General features: G+C 51.1%; 1 protein-coding gene across 1 annotated transcript in view; it reads left to right on the forward strand.

The window, feature by feature from the left end:
- The window catches only part of LOC142251096 (cytochrome P450 2G1-like), a 50544-nt gene that overhangs the window by 11236 nt on the left and 19236 nt on the right, over nucleotides 1-20072 (forward strand). Inside the window, exon 3 of the mRNA XM_075323609.1 lies at nucleotides 685-834. Within this exon, the coding sequence (XP_075179724.1) occupies nucleotides 685-834 (150 nt within the window). The remainder of the gene's footprint in view (nucleotides 1-684; nucleotides 835-20072) is intronic.

Here is a 20072-nt window from a genome sequence, read left to right on the forward strand (position 1 = left end):
TCATTACGTGTGGCCGCTAATAAACGACCTATGAGCAATCTCGGCAAATCATAAATACGATCTGGGCGTGTCACGTTGCTCATGAGATTGGGGCCTTTAATCTCTGCTGGTCTGCTTGCTCCTTCAATCACATGTTGTGGGGAGACCTATCACATCTGCTCTCCTATTTATGCTGGTGGAATCGTTTTATCAAGGTCAGCAAGGTATGGTGTCCCAGACTCTCTGGTGAAAGTTGCTTGGAGAGGTTGTTGAGTTTACCCCTGTTGTTTTGTACTTCCTTCCTGCTCTTGTTATTCCTTCTTAATCTCCTATTGTCTTTCCATTGTGTGCGTGTGCTGAGTGACAAAAGTTTGCTTTTTACCCTTTTCTGTTTTTATCTGTGGTTTTCAACACACTCCTGTCCTGTCCCTACCTGTGGGGAGGGGGAAGAGAAATCATATCAGGACTGGTCAGAAGCAGGGCCAGGAAGGAGACTCAGGCATCTCTACCATCAGAAGTATCCCTGAGATTAGGAATAGCAAAGGGCTCACTAGCTTGAGGGACAGCTTAGGAGCCCCGGTTCCCCGCTATCTGAAATTCATCATGACACAAGGTATCTAAGAACTGGAAAAACTATTATTCAGGTTTTATATTGAGCTTTTTCAGCAAACAGTCAGGAATAAATTTATTTTTGTCTTAAACCAGGGATTATCTTAAGTAATGGAGAACGCTGGAAACAGCTTCGTCGCTTTACCCTGATGACGCTGAGAAATTTTGGCATGGGCAAGAGAAGCATTGAGGAGAGAATCCAGGAGGAGGCTCAGTTTTTAATTAAGGAGCTGAAGTCACACAAACGTAAGTATAATTGCGAGTACTTCATGTGGATTAAGGAAAATATAAATAGGAGACATAGGAAGGAAAAAATGCCTGCAACTTTCTGCAATCATAATAAAAACCGCTTGGCTCATGTCGACCAAGAATGATCGGCAAGTGTTGAACTCAGCGGCCAGGTGCGTCCTTCTTTTAGGTGATCCCTGTCAGATATCATCCAGAGTTCTCCATAGGGTGCTTTTACCTGTGGGGTCTCAAGACATAGGACTCATAGGACTCAATATTAAAAGCTGAGGACAAAGAGCGCAAATAGGGTCTTACCAGATATTAAAAGAGCGGTGTTTAACAGTATAACTCACCTTATAAGGTTGTAAGGGATACCACCACCAGGAAAGCATAAAAGACTATGGTGGCTGCTGCAGCCCTACGTGGATGAATCTTCAGTGGTGGAGAGGAGAAGTGGGGGTTAATGCCGAGCTGTCACCAAGAAGGAGGAAAAAATTGTTGACTTGATGATAAAAATGTTTACTTCCATAGGTCTACACGTTTTAGGGCTCAAGACGCCTTCTTCAGGACCAAAAAAGATGAAAACATATTGGTCCTGAAGAAGGGGTCTTGAACTCTGAAATGCGTAGACCTATGGAAAATAACACTTTTATTATCAAATCAACAATTTTTTCCTCCTTCTTGGCGACAGCGTGGCATTAACCCCCACATCCCCTCTCCGGTACTGAAGACGTTAGGTCTCAGTAAGAGCACCTTTAATTGGAAAGAATTAGTCAACTTTTTACTCTAGGAAGCTTGTTTCCCGATTATCGGCCTGTCTAAACAGACTTGAAGCCACCTGACAAATTTCTCAACAAAAAATACAGCACTCCTGAAAGTTTTTTGGGACAGCACTCCTGAAAGTTTTTTGGGTGCACGGATAGGTTCCCAAACCACACACAATATATGGAAAAAATCTGGAACTGAATTGCATAAAGCAAAAGTTCTTATTTATTGTGGAAATCCAGAAACCAAGGTGTGTCAAAAGTATAATGTTTCGGTCACTTTTAGTTGTTTGTCAAACATACACACTATAAAGTAAGAGGAAAAAGCAATATGGCCAAATGTGATCATTGCCATTTAAACAGACATCAGATCTGGCTACAAGGTCGACAGAGGCTGATTGAGTGACAATCTTTCACAGTCCGTGGTGTAGCTGCGTATGTCCGTGTGCTATCCGTGCGACATCTGTAAAGCACATGGACAGCATGAATTTCTCTACTTACCTGTCCATGGTGCTTCTGTGTCCCACCCTGCTGCTGCTTCCGGTCCGAGGTGCAGTGCATATGACACGCCCACGCTGGGCCATCTGGCCGTCGTTCTGGCTCTGGGACGTCATGGTGGCGAGGCCGGTACCGTGACCCCGGCGATGTCGTTTAAATTTGAAGGGGATGATGATAGTTTATTCGTGACTCCACCTGTGGTATGCGGCAAGGTAGGTGCCACCGCTGCAGGATGGGGACCTCTGGGGTAGATGGTGACGCAGCTGAGATGGTATAGCTCTCCACAGGCACAGCTGGGCCCCAGGGCGGATGGAGGTGGGAGTAGTAGTCTATGATGGCGGGGGTTGCAGGGCCGGAGGCGCAGGTGAATAACGGAGCGACACAGAGATGCAGTCTCAAGGTTTTTACTCACTGTAGCAGGTTCCAAGGTTACACAACATGCCAGTGACCGCCTTTGGAGTGCTGGGGTTTCACTGTGGTGGGCTCCAGCCGATCCTGGGTAGTCCGGGGATCGAGTCCGATGCATCTTTCGCAAGTGTACCCTTCCCTGGCCGTCTTCCTGCACTTGCTTCTCCCTCCTGCCTTGCGCCTTCACACACTGAACCCTGAGCTAGTGCCAGTGGGTCCTTTCGGGTGGCATGAAGCTCTTTCCCTTGGCCCTGTTAAGTCACCTTCCAGCGAATTTGTGTCTAGATGTGGCTTTGGTGCTTGCAGTCACCTCAGCCGCTGGTTTTACTAGAGGAGTTCGTAGGTTCTTCTCCTCTAGCATAGGGACCAGTCCTCGTGTTGCGGCTAAGTCCTTCCACCCGTAGATTTTATGTTGAACAAGGCCACAGGAGGATGTTGCACTTCCCGTGGTCTCTACGATCCCTTCTATCTTTGCCCAGACTGAGCGGTACCAGCTACAGGCCATTGGTCTTCGCTCCTCCATTGCTCCTCTTTCCTTCTCCGACATTCTTGCACTCCACACTCCACTACCGTGTTCCCACATCACTACTGTGTTTCCACACCCTAGACTTCAACCCCTGGCCTGGCTTCGGGTATAATCACGCCCTTGCCATGTCTGATGAGGTGTTGCTGAGTCGGAGTGTTGTGCTTTGTGTGAACCGGTGGTGACCTCCTCCTTACCCAGGATGGAATACCACACCTCTGGATGAGGTGCAGTACCTCTGTGGCGACTGGAGCCTCAGGGGCGCCACACATATGCAATAAGCATAATGAGCGGGGGTCAGAAGCAAGTGATAGCAGCGCTGGAGACATCAGCGGTGGAGACAGGTGAGTATAGAAATTAATTTTATTTCACAGACATGTGGTTTTGTTCCGGTACATGTCACACTGATGTCACACGGATCACATAAGTGTGCGGTCCGTGTGACACCTGTGCTGACAGAGAAAAACGGACATGTCTACGTGTGGAGCACACGGACACACGGTCCTTGGGAAAACACACACACACTTGTGCGCTACGGGGGGTAGCTGAGTCTCTGGAGATCATGATTCAGGCTGTTTTTTCCGGTACCCGGTCACGTGATCACCGGTATTTACAGTATAAGGGTGATCACGTTGCAAAAAATGGAAGCGCCAGTAAAAAATGATTTATCTCCCACCTGGCATGATCAAACATGTCAGATGAGAGATAAATCTCCTCCCGATTCCCATCCCCGTCCCCCTCTTCTAAGATAGCAGCTGCACAAGCGGTGCGCCTGCTGCACACTCATCCTCCTTTGATTTCTGCCTCATCTGACATGTCTCGCCAGGTCTCTCCTGGTGTCACCCGGTCCTCTTGGTACCTACAGCAGTGTGGAAGGCCTCACCACAGGTCCTGCTAGGTCGATAACAAGGGGAGGGGATAATTCTGAATACCCCCCAGGTATTATCTGATCCTCAGCTGCTGTCACTCAAGAAGCTGCTGATTTTATAAACTTTACTTTCTTGGATATAAAAACCTAAACATCCAAGATGACCACTACAGATATGTATAGACTCAGCCTGATAGTGCCAGTATAGCACTGTATGAATAGAATCAGCATGATAGCGCCAATATAGCACTGGCTTTAGCTTATATATGAAAATCCTGATGATTTGTTCCCTTTAAATACAAAACTGGCATCGTCCTTAAGGGGTTAAATCATTGCCTGCCGATCCGCTTGCTGTTTATGTGGTCGACCAATCTAAACATAATTTAAGTACAATATTTTACAATCCTAGATCTATGAACACTATGAACTAACGGTCTGTGGTCTGTAACCAAGGAAACACACACGTCTACATAGGAGCTTTGCATGGAATCAAATAATTTTTTTTTGCAGTTGCCTTATTTTTTCATGTGCGTTCATACAAGCTATGTGTTTTCATTGGTTACAGACTAAAAACAAACCCTCTGTGTAGTCATATCTTGTAGTCATGAGTTACTACCTACCATGTCCTTCTTCACTTACTAATTTTTTCTAAAGAGGGGGCAGAGAGGCTGGAGTTTTACATAACTCATGATGTAATGTTGTTTACTATATATTATATATATTAATATTGCAAAAATGTAGACAATTGAGCAGAGCAAACAATAGCGGAGATGCCTACAACCAATGGTAAAGTCACACGCAGGAGAATATGTTTTGTTTCAGGTTGTTCAAGTCTTTACATTGAAAAGCTGAAGAAAGAAATTGATGAGAAATAAGAAATACATTATTATTGCAATGCCTGCAATCTCATTGTGCAACAACATGACTGACTAATCTTTGTAAACTGATCCCGGGACTCCTTAAGTCAATACTCAACACAGTTAAGAGATTTAGATGGTGAACTGCAGCCAAATGTCCTCAGACACAAGAGATAAAGGCCAAGAGTCTGACGCCAATGTAGTGCGGCACAGGGTGGTAGTCGTGAGCGAGGTCCGCGTCTTCTGCACCCCGGCACACTACATGAAAGATGGGGTCCTGGCTGGATGTGTGTGCTGTTGTAAACAGTGGGCGCTGTAATTGTGGTCTGTGTTGAGTCTAAGGGCGGCTTTGCACGTTGCGACATCGCAAGCCGATGCTGCGATGCCGAGCGCGATAGTCCCCGCCTCCGTCGCAGCTGCGATATCCTTGTGATAGCTGCCGTAGCGAACATTATCGCTACGGCAGCTTCACATGGACTCACCTGTCCTGGGACGTCGCTCTGGCCGGCGACCCGCCTCCTTATTAAGGGGGCGGGTCGTGCGGCGTCATAGCGATGTCACACGGCAGGCGGCCAATAGGAGCAGAGGGGCTGAGATGAGCGGGATGTAAACATCCCGCCCACCTCCTTCCTTCCGCATATCCTACGGAAGCCGCGGAGATGCTGGTAGGAGATGTTCCTCGCTCCTGCGACTTCACACACAGCGATGTGTGCTGCCGCAGTAGCGAGGAACAACATCAGACCGTCGCGTCAGCGTAATTATGGATTACGCCGACGCTGCACCGATGATACGATTACGACGCTTTTGCGCTCGTTAATCGTATCATCGAACCTTTACACACTACGATGTCGCATGCGATGCCGGAAGTACGTCATTATCGATTTGACCCCACCGACATCGCACCTGCAATGTCGTAGTGTGCAAAGCCCGCCTTAGTGCAGCCTCCTGGCCCCACTTGTGGCAGGTTGTAGGGCCAGTGCACATCTGGAGTTGGTCCACTTACTTGCCACTGGGGAGACTTCGGTTCCCTCTCTTCTCTGGGGTCAGTTCAAGCAAGGAGACAACAACAATCAGGGTTTCGTTTCTTAAACACAACTTTACTTGTTCTTCATGTAGGTTACAGTGATTTCCAACCCTTCCTCTCTCTTCCTTTCTCCTGCTCGTCTCTTTCTGTGCACTCCTGCACTGCACTGATACTTCTGTACTCTATTGCTGTCTCTTCTACTGGCTGCGTTCTCTCAAAGCAGACTGGTCTAACCCTGACCGCTGCCTAGGGTCTCAGCTCTCCTCAGGGCCCCACGTACTCCTATGTTCACCCAGCAGTCCCGCCGACAACGGGGACCTGCTCATAGGGAGACTGGTTTGACCCCGGCACAACTCATACCCTACTCCTCAGACAGCCATCTTTTTCTCTACTCACTTTTCTTTGTCCCAGTGACCTAGTTCCCAAGCTCCTCCCAGGGGCTAAACCTTTTCCTTAACCCCTGGTGAACTTGCTGCAAGATGCGATCGAGATAGTCGGTTTTTGCATCCCAGCTAGCCTATTCATTTACTACCATGGTCTCAATATCTTCCTGTTGAACAGCTTAACCACTTAACCCCTTAACCCTACATTGCACTCTCTACAGTTAAAGGCATATAGACCTACATATGAAAACAAAATATATTACTCAAAGGCACACATTAACAATAGCTTAGCATTAAACAAGACACTGTACCCTTTCAGCCACTAGATGACCCTGGCCAAACTTACAACAATACCAGTGTACCGCCCCGCGGGCTCAGCTACGACCGCCGAGCCGCTTGGATCCGCGCTCGTACAGCGGGTGGTGGCTTGAGCCTCTCACGGACCCGGGGGTCACGTCACTCTGCAAGGGAGTTGGCGCTACACGCGGGGATTTGGGTGTTTGATTTGGAATGATAATTCGTGACGCCACCCACGGGTTGTGGTAATTGTGGACACCACCGCTGCGGTGAAGGTACGGGGCTCCCGGGAGCGATATAATGGCGCAGCTAGGTGATGGCCCCTCCGTGGGTAGGGGGTGTTGGTCCCGGGGTCCGGTATGCGAGGGCCGGGGTGCAGGGTGAAGTGTTGCAGTGCAGTGCGGTGCGGTGCCTGATGGCACTGGTGTACTCACTCTGACACAAGACACTGGAGTCACTGGTAAACCAAATGGAGTGATGAACGGGGCCCGCAGCCGGCTGCAGCTTCTTCCATACTAGGTCGGTGATTTTCGCCTTTCTCCTGCACCTCTGTGTGTAAATGTTTTGACTCCTGTGCCTAGACACCGGTAGTCCTCTCCCCGACTGGTATATGCCGGAGGAGCCCGTTGACCCGCAGACGCTAGCCCTTTGGGTCTCTATGCCTTGGCGGTGGCATTACCCTGTATGGTTGGGCTGTTGTTTTCTAAAGGGACTTGTGTGGGGTAGGTCCTTGAGTCCAGCCCGCAAACAGTTGATTCGACTTGGTCCTGTCGGTTCAGGGCTTTGTACTGGGTCTGAGTACCCTATCTGGTGCTCCGGTATCCAGTTGGCTCCCCGGTTTGGTTCTGGCGGGCCACTAACCTGTCCCAGTCCCTTACGGTTCCGCCGGTCGTATTCCCGGTCTCCTGCAGGCGGCCACCACCGTCTGCCTCCTTGCCAATGGCGACTGGGCTCCGACCCAGCCACCGGGTAGTCTGTTGGCAGCCTGGACGCAGGACTGCCCGTGCACTTGACTGCTCTCTAGCCTTGCACTTGAACTACTCTGTGTCAGACTCCCTGTTTTCCCGCCTCCAGGCCTGTGAACTCCTCGGTGGGCGGAGCCAACTGCCTGGCTCCGCCCCCCCTGGTGTGGACATCAAACCTGGAGGGTGGTGACAAGGGTTTTAGGTTGGCTGGTGTTACCTAACTGGAAGGGGGTGTGATGCTGTGTGTGACTACCTGGGATGACCCGAATAGTCTGGGGCGTCACATTCCCCCTTGGTTTAATGCAGACCGTCCGCGGGCTGCCGGTCCATCCCCGGTTTATTTTTGTTTCTGCAAAATAGAAAACTGGACAAACAATACAAGCATAATAACATTTCACCATTTTTATCTTTTTGGATCTTCCCATACGGGAGGCACATACTTGAACATTACGGTAACATTTTTAATAATGCGGGAACCGGGTCCTCAGTCACCCACCCAATCAACCTAGACCTTGATGCTGCTCCTAAAAAGTGGGCAGCACCCCTTTTCCCCAGTCCAGGAACGGGCCCAAGTGTTTTAACGGGACGGGTGCAGGTTTCACGGTCCTTGCAGAGGCCCCACGTCCAGGTGACCCCTGACTCGGAGGATGGCCACCGGTTGTAATGGTGGCAGGCCTCGGCCATCAGCTTCCGGCAGGGCCATCCTCCAGTCTGCCTCTCCGGAGGCAGTGAAACCGGACAGCCGGTTAAGGGAGGGGATTATTTACATGCCCAAAAGTTTTTGGGGTGGCCTGCAAGTTCTCGGCCTTGTCTTTTTGAAAACGGGGGCAACAAAAATCCCAACAGGGACGGGCAGTCAGGGTGCCAATGGGGACTTTAACATGGTAGCCGGTAACTGCTACCTCTTCAACTTTCTTGTGGAGAGCTGTATGGCGGGGGAGGGGACTGGGACCGCCTAGGAATGCTGCGGCTCGCCCTCCTCTTTATATCCAGGGCGAACCAGCCCCTCTCCCTGCAGTGCCGGGTGTAGGTGACATGCTCACCGGGCTTCAGGTCACGATCCGGGTGACCCAGGGGAAGATGAGGGTTGACGTCCCGCCGGGAAAAGAAAACTTCGGGCTCCAGGCCCGGTTCAAAGATGAACCCCCATCCACGCCGAGGGTCAAATTGCCGGACCTGGCCCTCGTAGGTTGGGCCACGTACCCTGTAGGTTGTGCTCCAGAGATGCTCTTCCTCCCGGATGGTACGGGCCTGGGACCTGGGAGCGGCCAGCGTTACCCTCCGGGCCTCCTTCCGGTCGTCATCCTTCATTTTCCTGGCCTTGTGGACTGCCGAGGCCGGAACTTCTCCAGGCGCGGTCACTTCTGGGACCGGCTGTTCTCCTTGAGGAATGGGCACCTTCCTAGAGAGCGGGATCGGTGCCGACCGGACAAGCGGTCGTCCGCGGGCTGCCTCACCAGGTGAGTCCTCACAGGCGGGCTGGACGGGCTCCGCTGCCGATGGCGGGGGCAGCGGACCGATTGGGGGAGCAGCGGCAACCGGCACGGGTGATGAGGGAAGCACCATGGAGAGTGGCAGCAGACTGGGTCCCTCAGCCGCGATGACCGGTCTCTCAAGGACACAGAGGCGTGGGTCGCTTACCCGCTCTCCAAACTCTGCCTCCACTTCATGTGCTCGCCTGCCACCACGATCTCCCTCATCTCGGCCACCCAGCACTTCATGAGACATCGCACCTGGGCCTGCAAGCGGCAACACATTAAGGTGGTCCGGGCTTCCACCCACGCCGCTGTTCCAGGCGCGGGCTCCGGGTTGCGGGCCTGCCAGACAGGGAGGACATGTTGCTTGCTGGATGTCAAGGAACCAGACGGGTAGCAGGGTCCTGGCGTCCCTGCCTTTTATCTCCTCAGTCACATGAGGCCAAATCTTCACCGCCCCCCCCCCTTGGTATTATCTGCTTGCTTTTTGCTCCGCTCCGCTCTCGGGGAGCGGGCTTCGTCTTCGCGCCCTTTCTGTTCAGGGAAGACGGCTCAGGCGGGAACTTTTCATGCCCAAGATGGCGGATTCTCCAATTTTTCAGCGGGGCGCCGCTGGCGATGATCTGAAGGCGCACTTCCACAGGTAAGTGGACGGTTCTATCCTGTTCGTGACGCCAGAAGAGTCGATGTGTACCGCCCCGCGGATACGTCTGCGACCGCCGAGCACCTCGGATCCGTGCTCGTACTGCGGGTGGTGGCTCGAGCCTCTTACGGACCCGGGGGTCACGTCTCTCTGCAAGGGAGTTGGCGCTACACGTGGGGATTTGGGTATTCAGTGTGTTACTACCTGGGATGACCCGAATAGTCCGGGGCATCACACCAGCATAAAATATAAAACACTTTGGTCGGGGTCTTTAGGGGGACGTTTTTCGTATACGCCAGCCACCTCCTTACACTGTTACTACTGAAGCAATATGCCTTAGCAGGCCATATGTTGCTGTTGACCTTGGCTGGCCAGAAACATATATTATACAGTTCTTCGAGAGAGACCTCAAGATCTTAATAAACATAGTTTTACTGAACAATAACTTGAAAACAATTGTGTACTTTACATTAGATAGAAGGTACAAATATTTTCAAACATTTTACTAGCAGTGAGTATCTCCATCAACAGTCTTGTTACTCCTTCTATCTCACTTGTTCCTGTCCTCCCTAGTTCAGCTTGTTTCACCACCACCTAACTCAACATCACAGTACAATCCATAAAAGTCATTCTTCCCCTTATGTGGTTCTGCATCTTATTCTCCTGGTAGAGGAGAGGTATTGCCAATATGGCCAGACTTTGGCTTCAAGCTTTCAGACACTTAGAGGCACTTACATCCGAGGCACTCACTTCATCTGACATACTGTCCCTTCCTGGCCTGTTACCTTTCTGAGTTGCAAGCTGCTTAGGGCCTCGCTGTTGAGCATCCTACTTAAAGACTCATCTCAGTCTCTCGTTCCTCCCATCAGTCAGTTGACGTGACTCCAGTAGATCACTCTGTGTCATAGTCACCTCTCTTTTTCTCTTTACTCAGGTTCACACTATCCTCTGTATCAGTCTCCCTCTCTTCCATGGCAGTGGCACCCACGTCATGTGCCTCTGTTCCCTAGTCAGATCTTAGCTCTGCTTCTGTCACAGGCTGGGCCCTATATGACGTTCTTGTAGAAAACAGTCACTGTCCCTATGCACTAGTCCTTCCCACTATGGGCTAGTCCCAATACTTAATTCTATCTTAACCTTCCCTACTTACTGTCTGTTTATGGGCAGAGCACACCTTCCTCACAGTACATTTTACAGTCAATTATTAACTGTTTCTGTCCCTACTGTCAGCATAACATGATACTGCACTACTATACATCACAGTTTACAGTTCATTACCTTCACAATAACACATTACATTCTACACGTTACATCAATACGTATCACTTTATACTTTTCAATTATAACGCAACTGATGTCTTCAAGGGTACATGTGCACCACAAGTTCATCCTCTTACACCTAAGTGCAGCATTATGAATGGGTGATGATGGACAGGTCGCACATTTGATAATATCAGCAGTGCAGAATTCTCTGTTTTGGTATGTGCTTTGCATTAGGCTTTTTTTTTGTAATGTTACTTGAGTTCAGTAAACACAGAATACACAGAGAACAGAACACCCTTATTTACATTTCTCCACTATCAGCACACCCTGCCGAGCTCATGCCAAGAGACTAAATAAAAGTCCAATAGTTAGATATGAAAATTATAACTGCCTCAAAAGAATGCTATGATGTTATTTGCGTGAAAAGGTTACAATTAATGATGGGCGAATCTGGACAGTAAAAGTCAAGATCCGCACCGGAATGCCGGGTAACTATCTAGATCCCATCAACCTGGGAAATTAAAATATAAAAACAAATGGAAAAAGAAAGAAAATAGGAGTAAAGTAGAAGCATTATATTTACCGAGTCTCCCTCGTGGCTGTACCACTACTTCCGGGGCCACTAATTATCCTCATACATATTTAATGCTTTCCCACAGTCCAGGCATCTCTGATTTGCTGTAATTAGATGGTGCCCTAACCCTGTGTGACAGCATGTCTGACTGCTTGGAATGACACACACTGTCTGTGTCCCTATAGTGGTGTAAAAATAAATTAATAAAAATATTGGCGTAGGGTCCCCCCGTATTATGATATCCAGCACAGATAAAACATATGGCTACAGGCTGTAGCCCCTAGCTGTGTGCTTATCTTGGCTGTATATCAAAATAACAGTTTTGACACCGCTTCAATGACGTTTTCTGCCAGATGTAAATTTGGTGCAGAAATTTGGTGCAGATATTTTACCACCAAATCTGCATCTCCTGGCAGAAAACTGCACCGAAACGCGGTCAAAACCGTTTTTGTGTGTTTTCTTTGCCAAGAGTTGCAGATTTGGTGCAGAAATTTCAAAACCCTATTCTTGCACTAAATCTGCATCTCCTGCCATAAAAATGGCATCAAAACTGAATTGTGTATGAGGCTAATGAGTGGCCACAGAAGTAGTGTTGCAGCCGTGCTGGAGACTCGGTAAGTATAACATGCCTGCTCTAATCCCGCTAGCCCTTTCAGCCACCATTTTCAAGCCCAATATTCGGGTCTCCATAGACTTATCTGGGGATCGGCGTCCGGCCAGATATTTAGAATTAATTTTGTTTCCGAACTGGGTTTGTTTGAAAAGTCAGTTGGACCCGCTGATCCAGAATATCTGCGGGTTCACCCATCACTAGTTACAATCTAACCGGATCAACATACTGTTTGTCTGTTTTTTAAAATTTTTGTATGGGTGTGTGAACCTTACAGTATAGCAAAGGCATCCTCGACTGTGTGAAGCCCGTTTCATCTAATACTTAAAGGGATTGTACCCTACTAGAATAAGCCCTTCTCATTTCTGAAGTTTGCCCTCCATTAAAGTAATTAATCTTTTTTTACCTCTAGTCCTGGCGCTGTTCCAGCAGTGTCTGTGTTCATTCTTCAGGGGCTCACGTGAGGTTGGGATGTCACATGAACCCCGCCCTCAATCAACACCGACTTCACTGTACCCGCCTTCGGGCATGTAAGTAATCAAGAGAACATCAGAGAGTTGTGGATGGCCACTCACATTCTGTTGATTACTTATACATCTGAAGGCAGGGACAATGAAGCCTGCGGTGATTGAGCTCGGGACTCGCATGACATCACAACCTCCCATGAGCCCCGGGAGAGCAAATGCTGATATCTCTGGAATGGCGCCTAGTGGTGGACAACTCCTTCAAATAGACCATTGCCCATGACTGGTAATATTGCCGACTTCAGCATTTAACTGAAGTCCTTTTATTCATTTAGACCCAAACTCCATACATACTTCTCATTCTCTTCACTACTTACCTTAATTTTCCCAATCGGTCCATCTTCCATTAAACTATTGAGTCTACTTGTGGTGAAAAGGCCACACCAGAAGACGCCTCTTATGATAAACAACATATTTTCCCAATGCAGCCTTTTATGGCCTATCACAGAACTTTATAAAGCATATAATAACCTTACCCATCATGTAAATATCCCATTAGGTAAACACAATAAACCATTGAAGATCAAATCACCATCTCACCTGGTGAAGTGGCTTCCTGAAGGCCTAGTTCAGGTGGACACTTGGAATCAGAGTATTGGCACAGCAGGCTGCAAGGCACCTTGAACAGTAAGACCTTAGCAATTGGTTTTGCGAACAGCAGGCAAATAGATGAAGGTGGCAGAATAGATTAATTAGAATATTCTCTAATATCAGTTTTTGATGTGCACAGCAAATGAAGGGTAAACCCACACGGAGCTAGCAGTAGTTTCACCAGCAAGTCTAAAGCCTGCTTTACACGAGATGACCGATTGTGCAATAGCACGATCGATCGTACCCGCCCCCGTCGTTTTTGCGTCATGGGCAATTAGTTGCCTGTGGCGCATAAACTCGTTTAAGCCCCGTCACACGTACTTACCTTCCGGACGACCTCGCTGTGGGCGACGAACGTCCACTTCCTGGAGTGGGAGGGACGTTCGGCGTCACAGTGACGTCACACGGCAGCCGGCCAATAGAAGCGGAGGGGCGGAGATGAGCGGGACGTAAACATCCCGCCCACCTCCTTACTTCCACATACATTCCAGCATTTCAGAGAAGGTACAGTTTGAAGAGCTTATCCCATCTTCTTATACAGGTGATTGACAGGTCTCTGCCATGTGTGAATATAGGGAATCACCTGTCAATTATCTGGAGCAGCATGGGGAACATTAGTTCATGCATGGCTCCAGACTACTGTTGTCTTTCTAGATGGAGCAGTATACAAAGGGCAGTCAGCACCAGGGCAGGGGCCTTTCGGATCCCGGCAAGGCTTGGAGTCGCCGTACGTTGCCAAATCCGTTAGTGAAGGGGATGTAGATCCCCCAACAAGCAAGTCCTGATTGACGGCAAAGGTCCAACCACGAAGGGGAAACACCGCCACCGCCAAGGCACCAGTTTCCCAGGGCCGGCGCCTGCGGGCAAAGTGTGGAGCTCCTCCGGCGCAGATTGTAGTCGGGGAGCGGGTAACCGGTGGGAATCCATCGCTACCAAACAGACATTTCAAAGGTGCAGGGAAGAGACCATCACCGCTAACTGCAGGGAACCGCAGCACCGTGGACCGCCCGAGGGACCCGTCCAACCAGCCGTTTGTTTACCGAGAACTGTGTCGTGTTTACTGGCTGAGTGAGTACCACAGTGCCGCAAGGCACAGCGCTGCCCCCGCGTCCCTGCACTTACCAGGCCCTGCATCTCCCAAACCATCACCGGGCCCCGGGATCACCAACCCCTACCCACGGAGGGGCAACACAACACCTGGCTGTTCCGCATCACCATCCCCGGGAACCCCGTATAGAGCAGCGGTGGTGAAATCACCACAACCGTGGGTGGCGTCACGGACAATAAACAATATCCCAACACCCAATCCCCTTTCACTCACGGGCGAGGAGTGCCGCTCGAGCAGCCCCCGGGATCCGGCCCACCGCTCGAGCCACCACAGAGCAGCAGCCGCCGGACCCGAGCAGAAGGGGTGAGCGTAGTGTGCTGACACCCTCCTCCCTGCCCGCGACACACACACACTTTCTTCCCCTGGCTGTGTAGAGCTGCTGTCTATGTGTGATTGCTCTCAGTGCACATCCACTGGGAAGAGGCAGGGAGGAGGGTTTGGGTGGGAGCAGAGTGGGTGTATTAGACACAATGGGTGTGTTAGATAAGCTAGACACCGCCCTAGAGCCACAAAGAATTCTGGGACTTGTAGGAACTGAACACAGGAAGTCAGAGGAGAGATTAACCCCATCAGAGCTGGAGCCAGCAATGAGCATGTGCTGCTAGTGCACAATAAAAGGTAATTTTGCTGAAAAAACATAATAGATGTGTTGAGGGGCACATATTAGCAAGATTTATTAGAAAAAAGAAAAAAATAAGTCTTGGTAACTGGACAACTTCTTTAAGATTCAAACTACACTGGTCTAGCGTCCAACTCGGCAGGCCAAGAAATCCTAAGTCTGGCAACCTGGATGACTCTACTACTTATTATTATTATTATTATTATTATTATTATTTATTATTATAGCGCCATTTATTCCATGGCGCTTTACAAGTGAAAGAGGGTATACGTACAACAATCATTAACAGTACAAGACAGACTGGTATAGGAGGAGAGAGGACCCTGCCCGCGAGGGCTCACAGTCTACAGGGAATGGGTGATGGTACAATAGGTGAGGACAGAGCTGGTTGCGCAGATAAGCTAGACACCGCCCTAGAGCCACAAAGAATTCTGGGACTTGTAGGCACCTCCGGCACCTCCGGCGCAGATTGTAGTCGGGGAGCGGGTAACCAGTGGGAATCCATCGCTACCAAACAGACATTTCAAAGGTGCAGGGAAGAGACCGTCACCGCTAACTGAGTGAGTACCACAGTGCCACAAAGGCACAGCGCTGCCCCCGCGTCCCTGCACCCACCAGGCCCTGCATCTCCCAAACCATCACCGGGCCCCGGGATCACCAACCCCTACCCACGGAGGGGCAACACAACACCTGGCTGTTCCGTATCACCATCCCCGGGAACCCCGTATAGAGCAGCGGTGGTGAAATCACCACAACCGTGGGTGGCGTCACGGACAATAAACAATATCCCAACACCCAATCCCCTTTCCCAATCCATGGACAAGCCCGTGAACTTGCAGGGCAACCACAAACGTTAAGTGGCTTGTAAATATGTTGTTTGCCATTACCGTTTTCCGCAATGCCGCCTCCGGAGAGGCAGGTTGGAGGGAGGGCCCTCAGCAGAGCAGGCTGGGGCCCAGCCACCAAAGGAACCGGTGGCTACCCTCTGGAGGGAAGGACAGATCCCGCTCGGGTACCGTGTGCTGGACTGTGGGTCAAGGGGTGCTGCCTGGGCTTTAGGGGCAGCATCAGGGCCAGGTTGCTTGGGTGGGAGAGAGCGGAAACCGTAACCGCAAACCGTTTGCAACGTTAAGAAATGTGCCTCCCGTCTTTGGAAGAGTTATTATTAAAAATGTACATAATTTACCGTTTATCATGTTATACCCTTTTTACATTTACAGAAAACAAAAAGGAAAATAAAACCGGTGTTGGACGGGCAGCCCGAGGACGGTCTGCGTTTTGCTAAGGGGGAATGTGTCGCCCTGGGCAAGCCAGGGGACACAGGTCACAACACCACACACACCCCACATTCCCTGCAGGTACACCAGCTAACCCACAAATCCTTGTTGCCTTCCTCCAGAGGCTGATGATTCACACCAGGGGGTGGGCCAGGCGGTTGGCTCCGCCCACCGAGGAGTTCACAGCTCAGGAGGCGGGAGAAACCAGGCAGTTTAGCCCAGGCAGGGCTTGAGAGAGGAGTTAAGTGGAGGAGCAAACAAGTGAAAGTAAAAAGAGAGAGTTTTGGACGGAGTGTAGCTCAAGAGGGAGCTAGAGTGAAGTGAAACATCAGTGGAAGTGACAGAAAGCCTGAAGTTGGTCTGTGGCTGTGTGCCCAGACGGAGTCAGCAAGGTCAGCAGACGGTGGTGAAGGTCTGCAGTGGGACTGTCTGGAGGTTGCTGGAAGGACCACGGGGGCTGTGTGCCCGGGGGTCTGGAGCAGTATACAAAGGGCAGTCAGCACCAGGGCAGGGGCCTTTCGGATCCCGGCAAGGCTTGGAGTCGCCGTACGTTGCCAAATCCGTTAGTGAAGGGGATGTAGATCCCCCAACAAGCAAGTCCTGATTGACGGCAAAGGTCCAACCACGAAGGGGAAACACCGCCACCGCCAAGGCACCAGTTTCCCAGGGCCGGCGCCTGCGGGCAAAGTGTGGAGCTCCTCCGGCGCAGATTGTAGTCGGGGAGCGGGTAACCGGTGGGAATCCATCGCTACCAAACAGACATTTCAAAGGTGCAGGGAAGAGACCATCACCGCTAACTGCAGGGAACCGCAGCACCGTGGACCGCCCGAGGGACCCGTCCAACCAGCCGTTTGTTTACCGAGAACTGTGTCGTGTTTACTGGCTGAGTGAGTACCACAGTGCCGCAAGGCACAGCGCTGCCCCCGCGTCCCTGCACTTACCAGGCCCTGCATCTCCCAAACCATCACCGGGCCCCGGGATCACCAACCCCTACCCACGGAGGGGCAACACAACACCTGGCTGTTCCGCATCACCATCCCCGGGAACCCCGTATAGAGCAGCGGTGGTGAAATCACCACAACCGTGGGTGGCGTCACGGACAATAAACAATATCCCAACACCCAATCCCCTTTCACTCACGGGCGAGGAGAGCCGCTCGAGCAGCCCCCGGGATCCGGCCCACCGCTCGAGCCACCACAGAGCAGCAGCCGCCGGACCCGAGCAGAAGGGGTGAGCGTAGTGTGCTGACACCCTCCTCCCTGCCCGCGACACACACACACTTTCTTCCCCTGGCTGTGTAGAGCTGCTGTCTATGTGTGATTGCTCTCAGTGCACATCCACTGGGAAGAGGCAGGGAGGAGGGTTTGGGTGGGAGCAGAGTGGGTGTATTAGACACAATGGGTGTGTTAGATAAGCTAGACACCGCCCTAGAGCCACAAAGAATTCTGGGACTTGTAGGAACTGAACACAGGAAGTCAGAGGAGAGATTAACCCCATCAGAGCTGGAGCCAGCAATGAGCATGTGCTGCTAGTGCACAATAAAAGGTAATTTTGCTGAAAAAACATAATAGATGTGTTGAGGGGCACATATTAGCAAGATTTATTAGAAAAAAGAAAAAAATAAGTCTTGGTAACTGGACAACTTCTTTAAGATTCAAACTACACTGGTCTAGCGTCCAACTCGGCAGGCCAAGAAATCCTAAGTCTGGCAACCTGGATGACTCTACTACTTATTATTATTATTATTATTATTATTATTATTTATTATTATAGCGCCATTTATTCCATGGCGCTTTACAAGTGAAAGAGGGTATACGTACAACAATCATTAACAGTACAAGACAGACTGGTATAGGAGGAGAGAGGACCCTGCCCGCGAGGGCTCACAGTCTACAGGGAATGGGTGATGGTACAATAGGTGAGGACAGAGCTGGTTGCGCAGATAAGCTAGACACCGCCCTAGAGCCACAAAGAATTCTGGGACTTGTAGGCACCTCCGGCACCTCCGGCGCAGATTGTAGTCGGGGAGCGGGTAACCAGTGGGAATCCATCGCTACCAAACAGACATTTCAAAGGTGCAGGGAAGAGACCGTCACCGCTAACTGAGTGAGTACCACAGTGCCACAAAGGCACAGCGCTGCCCCCGCGTCCCTGCACCCACCAGGCCCTGCATCTCCCAAACCATCACCGGGCCCCGGGATCACCAACCCCTACCCACGGAGGGGCAACACAACACCTGGCTGTTCCGTATCACCATCCCCGGGAACCCCGTATAGAGCAGCGGTGGTGAAATCACCACAACCGTGGGTGGCGTCACGGACAATAAACAATATCCCAACACCCAATCCCCTTTCCCAATCCATGGACAAGCCCGTGAACTTGCAGGGCAACCACAAACGTTAAGTGGCTTGTAAATATGTTGTTTGCCATTACCGTTTTCCGCAATGCCGCCTCCGGAGAGGCAGGTTGGAGGGAGGGCCCTCAGCAGAGCAGGCTGGGGCCCAGCCACCAAAGGAACCGGTGGCTACCCTCTGGAGGGAAGGACAGATCCCGCTCGGGTACCGTGTGCTGGACTGTGGGTCAAGGGGTGCTGCCTGGGCTTTAGGGGCAGCATCAGGGCCAGGTTGCTTGGGTGGGAGAGAGCGGAAACCGTAACCGCAAACCGTTTGCAACGTTAAGAAATGTGCCTCCCGTCTTTGGAAGAGTTATTATTAAAAATGTACATAATTTACCGTTTATCATGTTATACCCTTTTTACATTTACAGAAAACAAAAAGGAAAATAAAACCGGTGTTGGACGGGCAGCCCGAGGACGGTCTGCGTTTTGCTAAGGGGGAATGTGTCGCCCTGGGCAAGCCAGGGGACACAGGTCACAACACCACACACACCCCACATTCCCTGCAGGTACACCAGCTAACCCACAAATCCTTGTTGCCTTCCTCCAGAGGCTGATGATTCACACCAGGGGGTGGGCCAGGCGGTTGGCTCCGCCCACCGAGGAGTTCACAGCTCAGGAGGCGGGAGAAACCAGGCAGTTTAGCCCAGGCAGGGCTTGAGAGAGGAGTTAAGTGGAGGAGCAAACAAGTGAAAGTAAAAAGAGAGAGTTTTGGACGGAGTGTAGCTCAAGAGGGAGCTAGAGTGAAGTGAAACATCAGTGGAAGTGACAGAAAGCCTGAAGTTGGTCTGTGGCTGTGTGCCCAGACGGAGTCAGCAAGGTCAGCAGACGGTGGTGAAGGTCTGCAGTGGGACTGTCTGGAGGTTGCTGGAAGGACCACGGGGGCTGTGTGCCCGGGGGTCTGGAGCAGTATACAAAGGGCAGTCAGCACCAGGGCAGGGGCCTTTCGGATCCCGGCAAGGCTTGGAGTCGCCGTACGTTGCCAAATCCGTTAGTGAAGGGGATGTAGATCCCCCAACAAGCAAGTCCTGATTGACGGCAAAGGTCCAACCACGAAGGGGAAACACCGCCACCGCCAAGGCACCAGTTTCCCAGGGCCGGCGCCTGCGGGCAAAGTGTGGAGCTCCTCCGGCGCAGATTGTAGTCGGGGAGCGGGTAACCGGTGGGAATCCATCGCTACCAAACAGACATTTCAAAGGTGCAGGGAAGAGACCATCACCGCTAACTGCAGGGAACCGCAGCACCGTGGACCGCCCGAGGGACCCGTCCAACCAGCCGTTTGTTTACCGAGAACTGTGTCGTGTTTACTGGCTGAGTGAGTACCACAGTGCCGCAAGGCACAGCGCTGCCCCCGCGTCCCTGCACTTACCAGGCCCTGCATCTCCCAAACCATCACCGGGCCCCGGGATCACCAACCCCTACCCACGGAGGGGCAACACAACACCTGGCTGTTCCGCATCACCATCCCCGGGAACCCCGTATAGAGCAGCGGTGGTGAAATCACCACAACCGTGGGTGGCGTCACGGACAATAAACAATATCCCAACACCCAATCCCCTTTCACTCACGGGCGAGGAGTGCCGCTCGAGC

This window comes from Anomaloglossus baeobatrachus, chromosome 9 (assembly GCF_048569485.1).
Source record: "Anomaloglossus baeobatrachus isolate aAnoBae1 chromosome 9, aAnoBae1.hap1, whole genome shotgun sequence".
NCBI classification, from domain to species: domain Eukaryota; kingdom Metazoa; phylum Chordata; class Amphibia; order Anura; family Aromobatidae; genus Anomaloglossus; species Anomaloglossus baeobatrachus.